Source organism: Coregonus clupeaformis, unplaced genomic scaffold, assembly GCF_020615455.1.
Source record: "Coregonus clupeaformis isolate EN_2021a unplaced genomic scaffold, ASM2061545v1 scaf0757, whole genome shotgun sequence".
NCBI lineage: Eukaryota > Metazoa > Chordata > Actinopteri > Salmoniformes > Salmonidae > Coregonus > Coregonus clupeaformis.
The window spans coordinates 177452-196309 of record NW_025534212.1 but is presented as its reverse complement, the minus strand read 5'-3'; the positions used below and the strand labels follow the sequence as shown (position 1 = coordinate 196309).

Sequence of the window (18858 nt, the reverse complement as noted above, 5' to 3'; positions counted from 1 at the left end):
CTGTGCTTAGACTATACTGCCCTACCAAGCAAAATGGCAGTAACTGCTCATAGCGTGGAACTGAGAAAAATTTCTTTTATTTACCTTGGTTTCACAGTAACCTTATGTTACTGCTACTATTACCCCCATTTTCTCCAAAACACAATACAATAGAGGCAGGATACCACATGATTAAGCATGTATTTAATGTATTTAATGTAGCAAAAATGCCTTTTTGCTTGGTAGGCCAGTATAAGATCATGTTGAAATGTCTGACAAACTTAACTATTTCCTCTCTCCCTCCTTCCCTTTCTCTCTCTCCCTCCCTCGCTCCCTCTCCAGTGTGAGTCTGATGAAGAGTAAGTTGGATCCAGAGGGCTTGGGGATCGTGCTGCTGGCTCCGTTCCTCCTGGAGTTCTTCCCTGATCAGGTAACTGAAGAGGAGCTGATATACTTCAAAGCTGAAGCAACATCCATAAAACATACTGCTAAGACAAATGAATGAAAAATATATTTGGTGTATGCGTGTACATGAGCGCTTCCGTTTTGTTGGTGGCTTGTGGCTGACGATGGATATGAATTTGTTGAGTCAAAACTTTTACAGCAATGCAATGGTGACCGTAATGTATAAATATATATTTACACAAACCCCTGTTCAGACAGGGACTCGGTGGCAGGGAACCATGGCTTTAGAGTGGGGGAGCAGGAGGCAAAGAGAAAGAAGGGTGGGGTGGGGGAACAGAGAGAAGAGCGGGAAGTGTGTTAAAGTGATCAGGGCTTCAGGGACTCACCAGAGGAATGGCCCTCGGCCACAAAGAAATTATACTGCCATTAGCCAACTGGACACACAGACACAAAGACTGGGGTTATGGTTTCACATAAACACACTCCAACAGTCTATTAGCATTCTGGAACATCCCGCCAAAGTGTTTGGCTCTGTCATTATTGACTGGTTTCTAATATAGGCTGTTCTGTGGGATTGGGGTTAGGGTTTCACAAATGCGCGCACACACACACGTACGTGGGTTTGGGGTTATGGATAGGGTTTCAGGCTAAATATGCTGAATTGTCTGTGGGTTAGAGAATGTTCTCTAGTCAAACTGTGGGTTCCGATACACACATCTTCCAGAGCAGAGTCATCGACACACACACATCCCAGAGATTACTCCATGATTGTTAACTGGTGTATATTGTGTTTTTTCAGGATACTGGAATCCCAGACTCCTTCCCTGTCTACCACTACAATGGCCTGAAACAGTCCAACCACAACGAGAGGGTAAGATATACGCACACCTCTAAAACAGCCTGCAACTGTCACACCACTATGAGAATGTAAGGTGTGTGCATACTGACAGTGTGTGTGTTGTCTCTCTGTGTCAGGTGGAGTATGTGCAGGGTACAGCCCTGGTCCTGGGCTTTGAGGATCCCATGGTGAGGACAGACGACACTCCAGTGAAACGCTGCCTCCAGACCAAGTGGCCCTACATAGAACTGCTGTGGACTACTGAACGCTCTCCTTCACTTAACTAACTCACTGCTAAGGTGGTAGAGAACTGACTGATCCCTACAGGAAAGAAGGCCACAAAGACTGAGACACACACACACACACAGAGTACATGTACACCTCTGCACGCACACACACAGGAATTTGCTCACTTTCCTGGGCTGGACAAAAACACACACAGAACATATAAGCCACTACAGACACTTGTTTACTGTTAATGCTGTTATGTTTTACATGACTGTAAATTGAGTCACAGGATGTTTTTGGTTTGTCGTAAAAAGCTGAATGACTTATTGTCACCCTATAGATTACTTGTCTCTGTTTTATGGTCCTCTGTAGCTCAATTGGTAGAGCATGGCGCTTGTAACGCCAGGGTAGTAGTGGGTTCGATCCCCGGGACCACCCATACCTAAAAATGTATGCACACATGACTGTAAGTCGCTTTGGATAAAAGCGTCTGCTAAATGGCATATTATTATACTCTGGGATATATTCACTTAAGAACTACATATAAAAGAGACAGCTGACCTCGTTGGATGTAAACCTGTAACTGAGTGACTGGATCTATGCTTCTGTAACACCCAGCTGTCTGACTGTTAAAGAGATAAACAACCAAAGCTTTCCGCAAGACATGCGCGCGCACACACACGCTCTCCTATTCTAACTACAGCTGAGTTAGTTTGACCTCTTAATACTGAGGCAGGGTATCCCTGACCCAGATTAGGTTTACTGCATTATCTCCATTGAAATATTCCAGGAGCAGCCTAAATCTGGGGCTGGGAAACTGGCCTCAAGGGTTGTCACAGGAGATTACAGTAAAAGGGTAACACACACACACACCCTGGTGTTTTCAGCATAAAGGGACCAATCACAGCAGAGATATGAAGAAATTCCTCCTGTTTAGTGGTTTGACCTGGAAGTAGAACCTTCGGCTGGTTTTACACGCGGAGCGACTTCTCTCTTCACATCAACACAGGAAGTGATATGGTATTCCATGTATTTTTTGCCACACCCCCCAAACTAATAAACACATTTTTTCTTCACTTCGTGTGTGTATGTGTGTGGGCTTGTTCAACATTGCAGGCGACTGCCGACTGACTGATCTACACATCGCGTTGCATCATAGTCTCGCCTAACCATCTGTCTACTTGCATCATAAATACCTACTCATTGTTTGTAGATCAGTCAGTCACAATTTACCCACAATGCATCATGGATTTTAACAGAATGCACTCGCACACGGCCTGTGTGTATGTGCATACATGTGTCTGTCTAAGTGTGGTGTGTTATTGGAAAGGGGATATCTCTGTGTGTGTTTTTATTGGATGAGACTGGGAGAGCGAGAGGAGAAAACAACAACAGATGGTTGAAAAATTGAACGCACACTGAAACTGATACATATTAGAGCGCTTTTACCTGGTGAGGGACCATCATAACACAGGCCTGTGGCACACCAAAGAGAGGAGCACTACTCTTGTTCTAGTTCTCCCTCTGTGTGTGTATTCTTACCAGGTGATGAAGTTTCTAAGAATTGATATCCTGTTGAATGTCTAAAGTGTCTTTTTTTTTCATTCTGTTCATCTTGGATTTACACGAAACAGTTGAGAAAGAACAGTCCACCTCTCTCTTTATATGTGTGTGTGTGTACACTGGGTTAAACTGTCCTTCACCTCTGAATGCCTGCACACGGCAAGCAGAAACATGCTCAAACACTTCGCATATGTGCTCTATGAGAATGGCAGGTACACAGGCACAGTACATTCTATGTTTGCATCTGTCTGTTGTTGGTGACCGTGTGTGTGTGAGACCATATGCAGGTCTGTAATGTAATGAGCCACTATGGTTCCATCTGTCTCTGGAGTTCAACACTGACATACATTAGCAGGGATGGAGGGAAGGGGTAGATTGAGACAGAAAGAGAGGTACGGACAGCAAGAGGGGTGCAGAGAGAGGTAAGGAAAGAGATTGAGAACAGCAGGGGGAAAGAGAGGGAGTGCATGCGAGGGGGAGGGGTTAAGGAGAGTTGGGGAAACTTGTCTGTATTCACCATCTGGTAGGTCAAGGTTGCTCACTGTGACTCCCTCTCATCACCATGCAGCCTCAGATTCTGTAACACACACACAACACACACAACCCCGCCTGGTTCATATCACTTGTCTGAAAATAGGAAGAAGTTGTTTACAGTAACACAAAAACATACATTTCAGCCTAAGTACTTCATTTAGGTCCACAGCAAAATAAATTGTTAATAAGATGATCATAAATGTTTGGACTCTGGTTTCTTTAACACAAATGGACATAAAGCATCTCCTAAACATGTTCCTCATAACAGCTGAGAAAGACCAGTACTCCAAAGCACACAGTCACAGTTTTACAGCGTACTATGACTATATGAGACTTGCAGTCTCTTGACAACAATTAAACATTCTAAAGTTCAGATGTAATTAAAACTCTCCTGATGGTGGTTAGGAGCAGACTGAGTTAATGCAGGAACACACACACACACGCACACACACACACACTAGAGGAGTGATGTGGTCATAGTGTAATGGTCTGCTTTGATAAGATTACACTTTAGATCTACAAGATGTAGGCTATGCAGGCAAGATGTCTAAATCACGCACACACACAAGTTGTGTCTGGATCAGAATAGGCTACGAGTGTATTTATAGCTTCACTTTTGGGAGAGAAAACCCATCACACACACACACACACACACACAACGTGATAGGCCTAACCCGTCTTTAGTTTTAGTGCGCAGGCTGGCGTGTTTAACTTTAGATCTCAGTCATAATTAAGCGAGATAATTACCGGTGATTATTCTTTAATGGAAGGAAACGCATCTCATTAAACCGGCGCGGTCAGAATAAACGGTTTAATAATAAAACACCGCGAAACCTGTAATATCAGACATGTCATATTATAGGGCTATTGTGCGCGTGCGTGCCTGCGTGAGAGTGAGCGAGCGAGCGAAAAAGAGAGACAGAAAAAGAGAGAGAGAATTAATAAATCCACTTTATAATATTTATTGCTTCACCATTAAAACCTACGCAAGGACAAAATTCTTTTTTCCCCCCATAAAACGATAGCTTGATGACGCGTTCTAATGTGGTCTGGATGCCGTCTTGGTGGGGGTGCGGGGGTCGAGGTGTTGTGCAACCGGGGCGAACACAGAATAGAAGCGCGCCGCCCCAGCGACAGGAGAGTCTGGCTGCAGGCTGCAGAGAAGTTTAGAGTGTGTGTGAGTGAGAGCATCAAGAAATCCGACCTGGAGGATAGTGTGTGTGTGAGTGGCTAGTGTGGGAGACAGCGGCGAGAGCGGGACGCACGGGCACAACTTGGGATAACTCACCTGGCTAGACAGAAACATCTCTCTCCCTCCATCTCTCCTATCATCTTTCTCTCTCCTTACTAACGGATTCAAGTGGTGTGATAGGCTACTGGTCTGGCTGCGGGGATGGTGTTAATGTACGCCTATATGATGTGTGCGTTCGGTGGGATGTTGTGTCGCGTGGTGTCGGTGCTGTGGCCGGTCCTTTCGGTGGTCTCGGGGTTCAACCTGCATGCGGAGCGCCCCGCCGTGTACCGAGGACCAGAGGGGAGCTACTTTGGTTACTCCGTGGACTTCTACCGACCCACCCCCGAAAGCAGCACGTGAGTGACAACAGTCCGAGACCACAACTATCACTTTAAAACGTTGCATTTGAATGTTCTTAATTTAAATGTCGAACAGCCCACAGCCCACATAGGTCTGCGGGTTAATATTGGGTTACTTGAATTAAGTCTGGATTCCCAGAAAAACCATGTCTGAACAGAGAGATGGGTTCACTCACAGTATAATATAATATAATAATTATTTCAACTGGAAATTCATCTTGCAAGTGAACACAAATACAGTTACAAATGTCACAGAATAGTAGACTATGTGTTGGGACAGTTTTCCAAGCACACCAAGACTGCAGGAAACAGTATGTCATAATGCAAGTTGCCTACTGTACTTTTGCTTTATGTGCTGACTCTGTGATGAGCATTGGGATTTGTAAAGGATCTGAGTACTGTTTTATTACCAAGATGCTCCTATCATGTTTCTTGTTTCAGCTCCTTAGTTTTATGCACTGGATAAGAGCTTCTGCTAAATGACTAAAATATTAATGTGTCTTGACCAATGAATGTGTGTAATACTCTCTCTCTCTCTCTCTCTCTCTCTCTCTCTCTCTCTCTCTCTCTCTCTCTCTCTCTCCCCCCCTCTCTCCCCCCCTCTCTCTCTCTCTCTCTCTCTCTCTCTCTCTCTCTCTCTCTCTCTCTCTCTCCCCTCTCTCTCCCCCCTCTCTCTCTCTCTCTCTCTCTCTCTCTCTCTCTCTCTCTCTCTCTCTCTCTCTCTCTCTCTCTCTCTCTCTCCCCCCTCTCTCTCCCCCTCTCTCTCTCTCTCTCTCTCTCTCTCTCTCTCTCTCTCTCTCTCTCTCTCTCTCTCTCTCTCTCTCTCTCTCTCTCTCTCACTCTCTCTCAGAGTGTGTGTCTGTGTGTGTTAAAGACTATCTCTTTCTCTCAAGTTTTGTGTGTGAACATTCAATTAGTGGGATTATATCTGTGTGATGACGGTGTCCCTGCAGGTTGAGTGTGTTGGTGGGAGCGCCCAAGGCCAACACGTCCCAGCCAGGCATCATAGAGGGGGGAGCTGTCTACTACTGTCCCTATCCCCCAAACCCCGACCCCACCAAGCAACCCCACAGCTGCTCACAGATACCCTTCGACAACGCTAGTGAGTTACACCATGCTGTGTACCTGTGTGTGTGTGTGTGACGTATGTGTGCGTGAGTGTGTGTGTGTGTGTGCTAGTTCTGCTCGCACAAAGTTCATGAGTGAGTATGAAGGGGTTAACTCCTGCCCATGTGGTTGGCTTCAGGTTTCAGGAGCACAGAAGAACTGTATGTGTGTGTGTGTGTGTGTGTGTGTGTGTGTGTGTGTGTGTGTGTGTGTGTGTGTGTGTGTATGTTCCTGTTAGAAGTGTAATTTCACCCGATGCACTTTATACATCCGGACAAACTTACATAACTTATTATTATTTTTTTTTGTTTGTTTTTTTTGTCATTTAGCAGACGCTCTTATCCAGAGCGACTTACATATAACTAATGTGTGTAAGTGTGTGCATGGTCCGTGTGTGTGTGTGTGTGTGTGTGTGTGTGTGTGTGTGTGTGTGTGTGTGTGTGTGATGATCCATATGGTCTTTGTCAGCTGGAGTGTGTATGAAGTGAGCCATAGAAATAGAACTACTATTCATTTCTATGAGAAAGATATAGTGGTGGGTGGTGGCTGAATGCATCTGTCTGTCTGGTGTTCTGGAATTCTGGTACTGTCACCTCTGTTTCTTTACTGAAAAACGACTTCCTGTTGCACTAACCAGTCTATTCTGATAGGAAGGGCAATTAGATTAATAACTCCTCTCGTTCTCCCTAAATCTCTCCCTCGCTTCCTCTCTCTCTCTCTCCATCACTCTCTCAATTATCCTGGGGGAGGGGTAAAGTGTGAGCGTGTATGAAGCGGTCAGGGGGCTAGGGGGGGTAAACTGTGAGCACATGGGAATTCAGTTTCCCTCTGAGACTGGAGTGGATAAGAGGGAGGGGGAAGGAGGGGAGGTCTGCTTTTTATTAGATCTTCAAATTCATCTGTGTGTGTGTGTGTGTGTGTGTGTGTGTGTGTGTGTGTGTGTGATTGATGTGCATGAATATGGTGGACATGGCTAGAGTTACTGTAGCTTCATTAATACAGGTACAAACCAGCAATATGAGAGACACACACACACGCCTATCATCTATCATCACACACACACACACACACACTCACACGCACGCACGCACACACACTACACACACACACACACACACACACACACACACACACACACACACACACACACACACACACACACACACACACACACAGAGAGAGCCATACTGGGCAGGGCCTCAGTCAGGGGGAAAGACAGAGAGAGGAGGGTGAAGGAGAGAGAGATTTAAGGAATTAAGCAATAAGACTAGAGAGGGTGCATTGTGTTGATCAGAGGCATGGCTGTGGTGCGCCTGGCCTGGTGCAGTCAAAGGGAAGAGACCAAGCCACTGTAACTGGGTTAGGAGTTAGTGTGCAGGTGTGCATGAGGTCATTCTAATGACAATACATGACATAAGACATATGGGGATAGTTCACTCAAATTTCATAATTAGTACATTTCTTTCTTACCTGTCGTCTAGTATGGGCTGGGAGAACTGCAGTCTTCAGTGTGTCTGTGTGTGTGTGTGTGTCTGTGTGTAGGTTGCTGGTGTTTTATGAGGGGTAGAGACTCCGTCTCTCTAAACAGGCCCAGCTGGCCTTCAATAACACATGAAAGGATCTGCACTGGAGCAGGCTAACGCCCACTGACACACACACACACACACACAGTCATACACATTTACAGCATGACAATGGACATTAAAGATCAAGGTGTATTTCTAGAAACTTCAATAGAAACATAATTTTAAAAAGTTAGTGTTGTCCATATTACTTTAGTTAGCTTACAAATCTGGGCCTTCCATGGTGTATAGGCATGCATGACACATGTTGTACAGAGACTAGACCTATTAAGGCTGGGGCAGGTTGATTAATGCCATAATAAAAGTCTATCACTATTTCCCTCCTCCCACCTCCCTCCCTCCATCTCTCTCTATAGATAACAGGATGATTAAGGTGAATGGCACCAGGGAGCCTCTGGAGTTCAAGTCTCACCAGTGGTTTGGAGCCTCAGTTAGAACTCACAAAGGCAAAGTGGTGGTGAGGAATTATATTCTGTCTAACCCTAACCCATCATAGATGTAAACCATCAGTGCTATGACTAACTACAGTTTTTTTACAATCACTTTGGCACTAATTTCAGAACCTTGATGTCATTTTTCAAAACTCTAGACACAAAACTCAAAACGGTCATCACTTGTAACACAGGCTGTCCAATGTTCAAAACATTGCATTGTGCATTCATATCTTTAAAGAAATCTTGCACAATCATTGGTTCAAAAAACAAATTTATTGTGAAATACCAATGAAACTTTAATTTAGATCACCCACACACAAGCAACCGATAGTTTCACTGTGTCATTGTTCGTACAATCATTAAATATTGTAGTACAAAATAGGTGATACATGTTTCATTATGGTACTACATGTAAATACATCCCTGTAAAAGTACTGCAGTAGTAGAGAGAATACTACAGACACAGTGGAATCATTGAACAAAATCTGAAATATATTGATGAAAAACAATACAGTACTGTAAAACATCAAATGCAGTGTTCCTCAACTTGCTTGCTTGTACTGTAAAAAGCAAAACATAGGAGTGAATACTGTACTTCTACATTTTCATCAACTCTGTCTTGTGGATTTGGCCACAGGTTCTCATCTACATCACAATGGATGTTTTCATTAGCCAAACATCTTGGGAAAAACCTTCGGGCATGGCGAATCCAGGCCTGACACTGGTCTGCCGTGATGTCATTGCATGCGTCATCCATGGCCTGGAGAAGAGTGACTTGTTCATGAGGGCGCCTATCATAAACCTTCCATCTCCATGTGGAGAAAAATTCCTCAATCGGGTTAAGGAAAGGAGAGTATGGGGGTAAATACAGGGTGATAAATTGTACATGGGCCTGAAACCATGCTTGCACCATATGAGCATGGTGGAACCTGACATTATCCCACACAATTACATAGGTCACGCCATCAGCTCTACAGACCTGATCGAGCTCATCAAGGAAGGTTACAAGGAGAGCTGCATCATATGATCCAATACGAGGTCTGCGTCCCACCACACCATCTTCTGATATAGCCGCACACATGGTAATGTTGGCCCCACGTTGTCCAGGTACTTGAATGGTTGCCCGCTGGCCAATGAAATTCCGAACTCTCCTCCTTGTCTTGGCCAGGTTAAAGCCTGCCTCATCCAAATATATGAATTTGTGATGGTTGTAAAAATACATTTTGGAAAGAGATCTACTGATTACTGTACAATGTAGAATTATTAGGGAATTTTATTACAACAGCCATCTTGAAACTGAACATACCTGAACATACTTAGTCCTCATTTGCTTCACTTTGTCTGCATTTCTTTCAAAAGGCACATGGTATAGTTGTTTTAAAGACACCTGGTGCCTTTTCAGCATGCGTGCAATAGTCGGCAAACTTATGGATTCCACATTGTTGACCTTCTGAGGTTTGGTTGTATCATTGTAGCCGCCTCAGTCATTGTCATGCCATGATTTATGAAATGGTCTACAACTGTTGCTCGGATTTCATTGGACACTCTTTGCTGTTTCTGCCGCTGTCTTGGTCCGTGGCCTTGTCCTCTACCATGTTCCCCCACACCTCTCAAACGAGGCCCACGACCACCTCTCAGAAGGGGTGCTTGTCCCCTGCCATTCCTTTGACCAACACGTCTTCCTCATCTTCCTCCCACCACTGCTTGTCCTCTATTGTGACCTGGATCACCTGCCGGCTCCATGTTACAGTACGTATCGCTATGTTGTTGCAAGTGGATCCCAATCAATTCTTTATATACTCGTTCCACAATGTGAACTCAATCATCAGTAACGAGTTGGCAGAATTGGACAAGCAATTACAAGAGCCTGCATCCATACAGTGCAGTACTGTCAATACTGTAAATAGTCTGAAAAGGTGGTACATGGGACCATAGAAACAGTGTCTGATAAAGAATGATGATGAAATATTACATCCATAGATAATGTAGTCTAATTGGTTCATGCTCCACGCTAATTGGTGACAATGAATCTCGTTATCTTGAAACTTTCATGATCTAAACATGGAATATTGTTTGTCTGTTTCCATACAACTATGCATTAAGAGTAATGCAGCAGTTACTTATCATTTTGAGCAGTTGTATCAATTGATAGTTGGATAATTGTAATGAAATGAATAGGCACTCATCTGAAATGTAATGTGTGAATTGCCTTTTGAAATAGTAGTACTTTGATGTTGTGTCATATTGAACAGGTGATTTTTGTTAAATGAACAAATGATCTTAGTTTTATGTGTATTGTATCCAAGCAATTGAAAAAAGTGCATTTTGATCATTGGTTGTGAGTTTTGTGTCTAGAGTTTTGAAAAGGTTCTGAAATTAGTGCCAAAGTGATTGTAAAAAACTGTAATACACTTTGAACCAGTCATATACATGTAATATGTGTGTGTGTGTGTGTGTGTGTGTGTTCCGTGTGTCTAGGCCTGTGCTCCTATCTACCACTGGCGTACAGTGAAGGTGAATGGTGAGAAGGACCCGGTAGGAACCTGCTATGTTGCCGTGCAGAACTTCAGCGCCTACGCAGAATACTCACCCTGTAGGACCAGTGAGTTCACAAGCACACACACGTACACACACATAACGTACAAACACATACACACAAACACACATACATACTAGTGATGGGGGAAAAAAATCGAATTTATTTGACTCCAAGTATCGATTTGTAAAATGTATTTATGCATTTCTTGTTGCTAGGTAGCGTTTGCTAGTCGGCTGTACCTGCGCAAAAACTCCGGTATTTTTCATCCTATAGCTTGTTCCCCATCTTCTTTTTAAATAGTGAGCCACCATGTTTTCAGCACTTTTATTTCCATGGCTGATCAAAACTCATTTTCTCATGCTCTCTCTTGTCTCTCTGCAGCAGACATACAGTATAGTGAGTAATATATGTGGAACATCAAATCGCAACAAAATCGCAGTAGTGAATCGCAATATATCTAGAATCGTGAGAATCATGAGAAACCCTGGCAATTCCCAGCCGTAATACACACACACACCAAAATTGCAAGACAATAGTGTCTTGTAGTAAAAGAGGCTAGAGACTCAGTACTCAGATATACTGTCTATGGCTGGAGGCCAATACACTAATAGGTTACAGTCAAAACCATTAGCAGGATAAGAAGCTAAGGTCACTATCAGGTGGCCATTCGTAAACACCCAATCAAACACACAACTAGGCACAGAACAGTTGATCCAGTCACGTGTTTGTTTGTAAATAGTACAACAGGAGAAGCAAGCTGGTGAGTCCATAGATATATCTATCGGCGAGTCTCTGTTGTGCAGCGCACATGAGGTGATGAAGTTACACTTGTATGCAATTCACTACTAAATGTTTGCCATCAGATATCTTATAATGGCTTTCTGCCAGAAGTCAAAGAGCTCTGGATGAGTTATCTGTACAGCTCCCCGTTCATCTCCCATCTGCTCCGTGTACACATGCTACTTTTCTTTGAGAAAAGCAAGCATCACAACTTTGTTAATTTGCACAATTTCTCTCGTTCACTTTTGCTTGGAAATGTCCACACTCGCCGAAAATGACAGTTGGTAGCTACTAGCTATGCTTGTGTAACTTTATGAGCTGTATTTGCCTGTCTGCAATTAGTTTCGGTTCGTGTCTGCTCATCCTCCCGAGTGGCGCAGTGGTCTAAGGCACTGCATCGCAGCGCTAGCTGTGCCACTAGAGATCCTGGTTCGAATCCAGGCTCTGTCGTAGCCGACCGGGAGACCCATGGGGCGGCGCATAATTGGCCCAGCGTCGTCCAGGGTAGGGGAGGGAATGGCCGGCAGAGATGTAGCTCAGTTGGTAGAGCATGGCGTTTGCAACACCAGGGTTGTGGGTTCGATTCCCACGGGGGGCCAGTATGAAAAAAAAAAAAGTAGAATGTATGCACTCACTAACTGTAAGTCGCTCTGGATAAGAGCGTCTGCTACATTAAGTAAATGTAATTAGTATTTAGCTATGTGATTTCACTATTAGTTTGTGCTAATTGTATTAGCATTCTGGTAATAGAGGCCCAATGGGCTTTTCTTGCGTCTTTAGCCCCCCCTTGTGTGCTATGCCGGTACTACCATAAATCCCGGTATGAGAGAAGGAAGGTATGACAATATAAAAATCTGAATACCGTCCAACCAAACACACAACTCTTATCATTGACTCTCTACACAAACATCCTGACACATACACACACACACACACAAACACATACACACACACACATCTGGCGTTTTAGTGATTGTCTGGAAGTTATTTAAGGGTTTGTTTTATGTTGTCAGTCAGTGAGATTAGAAAACATCGACATCAAACAACTTAAAATAAAAACATAAAACATTCTACTCTACTGGACAGTTTTTATTGAGATCAACTTGATGGTCCAAGGGGTTGGACACACAATGCTACTGTACAAACCCAGCACACCTGCACTAGCGCACGCACACATACACATTTACACACACACGTATGCATGCACACACACACTCAGTCTCTGTAATGTAGCCAACCCCAATGTGTGTGTTACAACCTTTCTCTCTGGGAGCTCCTCGTTTAGATTTTAATGTGGATTTATGACTTCCGAGCTTACACACTCCAGCTTACACACATAGCAGTCAGTGTGTGTGTGTGTGTGTGTGTGTGTGTGTGTGTTGTCACGACTCATTTCACCTCTCCTCAGGGTGCCTCTGGAACACAGAGAATGATTAATTATCAGCCAGGTTTATATACACACAGATGCACACACACACACACCATGCACTCCGATTTCTTCCACATAGAGTTTGGACAAATGGAATAGTGGAGAGGTAAAGTTAGAGTTACTTGGAGGGTCAGGGTCAGACTTTTTGGAACACTTCAACTAATAACAATTCACCATAGGAGGGTTAAAACGATGATCTGATATGGTGTGTGATTGTGTTTGTCAGATGATCCTGACCCGGAGGGACAGGGGTTCTGCCAGGCCGGGTTCAGTGTGGACTTCACCAAGGTAACAACCATCACTACACACATGACATCCTCATCACCGTCCATGTCATAACAATCCTCAATTCAGAGACAACCCCTTAGTTATTTTCTAACACACAATCACAGCTGAGTCAACATATTCTAAGACGTGTGTGAGTGTGTAAAAGGAAATGTTTGTCATAACAGCCTCCTTCCTCCTCATCCTCCCTTTCTCTCCATCTGACCCGTCCCCTCTCAGGACAATAGAGAGACATTAAGGGTTTGAGTGGAGAGAGCTAGGAGGGATGCAACTTTGTCAGTTTCAATCACAGAGGGCCTTGCTCATGTGAACTCTCTTACCCTTCTACATACACACACACACACACACACACACACACAGAGAAAAAAACACAGACACACACACATTGTCTTTTATGATTGTTTCTTCAATGTTTATCAATCAGCGTGTATACAGGGAAGTCATGACGAGCTAGGCCACTTAAAACTCCAATGCAGCCATTTTTATCGGAATTTAAAAAAATGTTTGGGTAACAATGAAGTATCTTACTGTGATTGTTTCCAATTAAAAGGGTAAAAAAAAAAAAAAAATACAGTGGGGGAAAAAAGTATTTAGTCAGCCACCAATTGTGCAAGTTCTCCCACTTAAAAAGATGAGAGAGGCCTGTAATTTTTATCATAGGTACACGTCAACTATGACAGACAAAATGAGAAAAAAAATTCCAGAAAATCACATTGTAGGATTTTTAATGAATTTATTTGCAAATTATGGTGGAAAATAAGTATTTGGTCGATAACAAAAGTTTCTCAATACTTTGTTATATACCCTTTGTTGGCAATGACACAGGTCAAACGTTTTCTGTAAGTTTTCACAAGGTTTTCACACACTGTTGCTGGTATTTTGGCCCATTCCTCCATGCAGATCTCCTCTAGAGCAGTGATGTTTTGGGGCTGTCGCTGGGCAACACAGACTTTCAACTCCCTCCAAAGATTTTCTATGGGGTTGAGATCTGGAGACTGGCTAGGCCACTCCAGGACCTTGAAATGCTTCTTACGAAGCCACTCCTTCGTTGCCCGGGCGGTGTGTTTGGGATCATTGTCATGCTGAAAGACCCAGCCACGTTTCATCTTCAATGCCCTTGCTGATGGAAGGAGGTTTTCACTCAAAATCTCACGATACATGGCCCCATTCATTCTTTCCTTTACACGGATCAGTCGTCCTGGTCCCTTTGCAGAAAAACAGCCCCAAAGCATGATGTTTCCACCACCATGCTTCACAGTAGGTATGGTGTTCTTTGGATGCAACTCAGCATTCTTTGTCCTCCAAACACGACGAGTTGAGTTTTTACCAAAAAGTTCTATTTTGGTTTCATCTGACCATATGACATTCTCCCAATCCTCTTCTGGATCATCCAAATGTACTCTAGCAAACTTCAGACGGGCCTGGACATGTACTGGCTTAAGCAGGGGGACACGTCTGGCACTGCAGGATTTGAGTCCCTGGCGGCGTAGTGTGTTACTGATGGTAGGCTTTGTTACTTTGGTCCCAGCTCTCTGCAGGTCATTCACTAGGTCCCCCTGTGTGGTTCTGGGATTTTTGCTCACCGTTCTTGTGATCATTTTGACCCCACGGGGTGAGATCTTGCGTGGAGCCCCAGATCGAGGGAGATTATCAGTGGTCTTGTATGTCTTCCATTTCCTAATAATTGTTCCCACAGTTTATTTCTTCAAACCAAGCTGCTTACCTATTGCAGATTCAGTCTTCCCAGCCTGGTGCAGGTCTACAATTTTGTTTCTGGTGTCCTTTGACAGCTCTTTGGTCTTGGCCATAGTGGAGTTTGGAGTGTGACTGTTTGAGGTTGTGGACAGGTGTCTTTTATACTGATAACAAGTTCAAACAGGTGCCATTAATACAGGTAACGAGTGGAGGACAGAGGAGCCTCTTAAAGAAGAAGTTACAGGTCTGTGAGAGCCAGAAATCTTGCTTGTTTGTAGGTGACCAAATACTTATTTTTCACCATAATTTGCAAATAAATTCATTAAAAATCCTACAATGTGATTTTCTGGATTTTGTTTTCTCTATTTGTCTGTCATAGTTGACGTGTACCTATGATGAAAATTACAGGCCTCTCTCATCTTTTTAAGTGGGAGAACTTGCACAATTGGTGGCTGACTAAATACTTTTTTCCCCACTGTAGCTTCTTAGCAAAGAGCAATTTCAAAAGCAAGAATTTTGCTAGAACTGTCTGGGAGTAGTCTGAATGGGGAGGGGAAAACTGTAAATTAGCTGTTATTGGCAGAGAGGTTTGGAACTTACTTTCTTATTGGTCTGTTAATTAATGTACTACCTGGTGATGACACCAGGCAGGCCAAAACTCCATCCCAACAAAATAGGCTGAAATTTCAGGCGGTCTTTTCAAACAGATCTTACACTAAAAGGGCTTTATCATAATATGGAAATATAAAACACAGGAAAATCATATTTTTGACTGCACTGGGCCTTTAAAGTGCATTGAATTTGGTTTAACGCAGGCAGATTAAGTATCGTCGCTTATATGATCCTGTGGGGTCATGATCAAGGGCTCTCGGCCCGACCCAAATGTATATAAATTCAGCTTTTGTCCAGTCTTGAAGAAGTTAGTCCTAACCCTGGACTGACCCAGACTTTCTCTTCCTCAGGAGGGGACACTGGTGGTGGGTGGACCTGGAAGCTTCTACTGGCAAGGTAACATTAGCTCCCTCTATGTGAAACACTATAATTGCAGATAGAAAAAAAGAGGCAGAGAGAGAGGAGAAAGAGATGAGTTTAGCAGCACATTCCTGCACCAGACCAGGTCTCACATACAGTGCATTTGGAAAGTATTCAGACCCCTTGTCTTTTTCCACATTTTGTTACGTTATAGCCTTATTCTAAAATTGATTACATTTTTATTTTTTCCGTATCAATCTACACACAATACCCAATAATGACAAAGCAAAAACAGGTTTTTAGAAATGTTTGCAAATGTATAAAGAGTTCAATCTTGGTTTCATCAGACCAGAGCATCTTGTTTCTCATGGTCTGAGAGTCTTTAGGTGCCTTTTGGCAAACTCCAAGTGAGCTGTCATGTGCCTTTTACTGAGGAGTGGCTTCCGTCTGGCCACTGTACCATAAAGGCCTGAGTGGTGGAGTGCTGCAGAGATGGTTGTCCTTCTGGAAGGTTCTCACATCTCCACAGAAGAACTCTGGAGCTCTGTCGGAGTGACCATCAGGTTCTTGGTCTCCTCCCTGACCAATGCCCTTCTCCCCTGATTGCTCAGTTTGGCCGGTCGGCCAGCTGTAGGAAGAGTCTTTGTGGTTCCAGACTTGAATTAACCACAGGTTGACTCCAATCATGTTTTAGAAACATCTTAAGGATGATCAATGGAAACGCCTGAGCTCAATTTCGAGTCTCATAGCAAAGGGTCTGAATACTTATGTAAGTAAGGTATTTCTGTTTTTTATATTTAATACATTTGCAAACATTTCTAAAAACCAGTTTTTGCTATGTCATTATGGGGTATTGTGTGTAGATTGATGGGGATTTTATTTTATTTAATCAATTTTAGAATAAGGCTGTAACGTAACAAAATGTGGAAAATGTCAAGGGGTCTGATTACTTTCCGAATGCACTGTAGTATTTGATGAAGCACTGCACCAGTTCATTTCTCTCATTCCTGATGTGCAGTTTGATTCCAGGAGAAGCCAGAGTAGGACAAGGTAGAGTGAGAGCCCCTCCCTCCTCTCTCTCTCTGACAGGATGTGTGTGAGTCTAGGCTCAGTTGTAGTGAGCTGATCAGAGGGTAATGGGGTGTGGAGGAACTCCCACTCACCATGATAATGTGTGTGTGTGTTGGAGGGCAGACACCTGCTTCACGTCTGACAGTGGACCTTGAAGTTTGAAAGTGTGTGTGTGGGTGTGTTGCGGGGGGGGGGGGGATTTGGACTCTTCCTGTCTCTCCTGTCCTGATGTCTCCTCGCTTATCTTCATTGAGTGGGTACTAGCACACAGCTGTGTGTGTGTGTGTGTGTGTGTGTGTATGTGTGCGAAACGGTTACTAATACAGGGTAGTAAACTCTCCTCCTTTGATCACGGTCACTCCCATAATGTTAACCTCTGTGCCCTATCGCTCCATTCACTTAATTCATTTAAAAACGAAGGAGGATAGGAACGTGCTTTTACAGCAAGAACTGCCTGCTCTGTCTGCCATATGCCTTTCAAATTGAGAGATAGACAGAAGTGGGTGAGAGAGTTATAGGAGAGCGGGAGGGAGTATATGGGACAGAAAGAGAGAGAGAGAGAGAGAGAGAGAGAGAGAGAGAGAGAGAGAGAGAGAAAGAGAAAGAGAGAGATGGATAGTCAGTGAGTATTTTTATGAAATAATATTATGTTGTATTAATCCTTTGTTGAAGGTGGTTTATGATCTCTCTATACCACTGGTGTGTGTATAAGCTTTTGTGTGTGTGTGTGTGCGGGCATGTCGTTGTCCTCAGCTTGGCTCAGCTTCCTGGTGTTTAAACACATCCTCTAGATGTTTATAAAAGCTCTCCGAGCAGAGAGTTTATGGTCTCTAAAATACAGCTATTATCACAGGCGTTTATGCTGAGTTATTATGTGAAGCCTTTTATACAGCTTATTATAAGATGATCTAAAGGAACCTCTTATAATATCAGTAATGAGGAAGTCTGCAGAGGGTTAGGGTCTGTCTCTGTGATTAGGGTTAGGAGCTGTCTGTGGAGTGGGTGTCTGTTATTATGGTTAAGTCTGTGTGTGTGTGTGTGTGTGTGTGTGTTTGTGTGTGTGTGTATGTGTGTCTGGAGAGGGTCTGTTTCTGTGTCTATGGTTATGGTCTGTAAAGAGGGTCTGTCTTGTGTGAGTAGAAGGTCTGTGTTTGTAGGTCTATGTCTGTGATTTGGGTTAGGGTCTGTGTAGGTATGCGTCTATAATTAGGGTTAGCGTCCATGTCTGTGAAGAGAGTTAGGGAAAGTGGGAGTCTGGGATTTCTCTCTGTCAGTACCCACCACATTAAGGAGGATTGATGTGAGGTTGAGGGCATAAAGCAGTAGGCCTATGTTTATCTGACCTCCCCCTCCACAGCACAGCGTATTCTACAATAGCAGAGAGAGAGAGAGAGAGAGAGAGAGAGAGAGAGAGAGACTACTTTATCACTGACCTCAACCCAGAGTCTCTCAGAGCGTTCACAGTCAGCCCACTGACACCCCTATCAGACCACAGCAAAATCACAGTCTACTTGAACAGAGCAATACTCAATCATGAGGCATCAAAGCCAAAGGAACTGAATAATATTAAGAAATGCTATAGATGGAAGGAAAGTAGTGTGGAAACCTACCAAAAAACAATTAGGCAACAACAAATTCAGTCCCTTTTAGACAACTTCCTGGACAAAACGTTCCACTGTAATAGTGAAGGTGTAAACTTGGCAGTAGAAAACCTAAACAGTATATTTGACCTCTCAGCTTCCCTATCAAACCTAAAAATAAATCAAACAGAAAACCGAAGAAAAGTAAGAACAATGACAAATGGTTTGATGAAGAATTCAAAA

At 43.5% G+C, this 18858-nt stretch overlaps 2 protein-coding genes across 2 annotated transcripts in view; both read left to right on the top strand.

Annotated features, from left to right (window-relative positions):
- The window catches only part of LOC123485601 (ubiquitin carboxyl-terminal hydrolase MINDY-3-like), a 40212-nt gene extending 38401 nt beyond the window's left edge, over positions 1 to 1811 (top strand). The window contains exons 4-6 of the mRNA XM_045216625.1: positions 322 to 409; positions 1184 to 1255; positions 1360 to 1811. Coding sequence (XP_045072560.1) covers positions 322 to 409; positions 1184 to 1255; positions 1360 to 1509 — 310 coding nt within the window. The 3' untranslated portion in view covers positions 1510 to 1811. The remainder of the gene's footprint in view (positions 1 to 321; positions 410 to 1183; positions 1256 to 1359) is intronic.
- Positions 1812 to 4591: 2780 nt separating this feature from the next.
- LOC121585395 (integrin alpha-8-like) overlaps positions 4592 to 18858 on the top strand; it is a 75002-nt gene continuing 60735 nt past the window's right edge. Inside the window, exons 1-6 of the mRNA XM_045216627.1 lie at positions 4592 to 5137; positions 6094 to 6242; positions 8187 to 8287; positions 10743 to 10866; positions 13239 to 13300; positions 15955 to 16000. Coding sequence (XP_045072562.1) covers positions 4941 to 5137; positions 6094 to 6242; positions 8187 to 8287; positions 10743 to 10866; positions 13239 to 13300; positions 15955 to 16000 — 679 coding nt within the window. The 5' untranslated portion in view covers positions 4592 to 4940. The remainder of the gene's footprint in view (positions 5138 to 6093; positions 6243 to 8186; positions 8288 to 10742; positions 10867 to 13238; positions 13301 to 15954; positions 16001 to 18858) is intronic.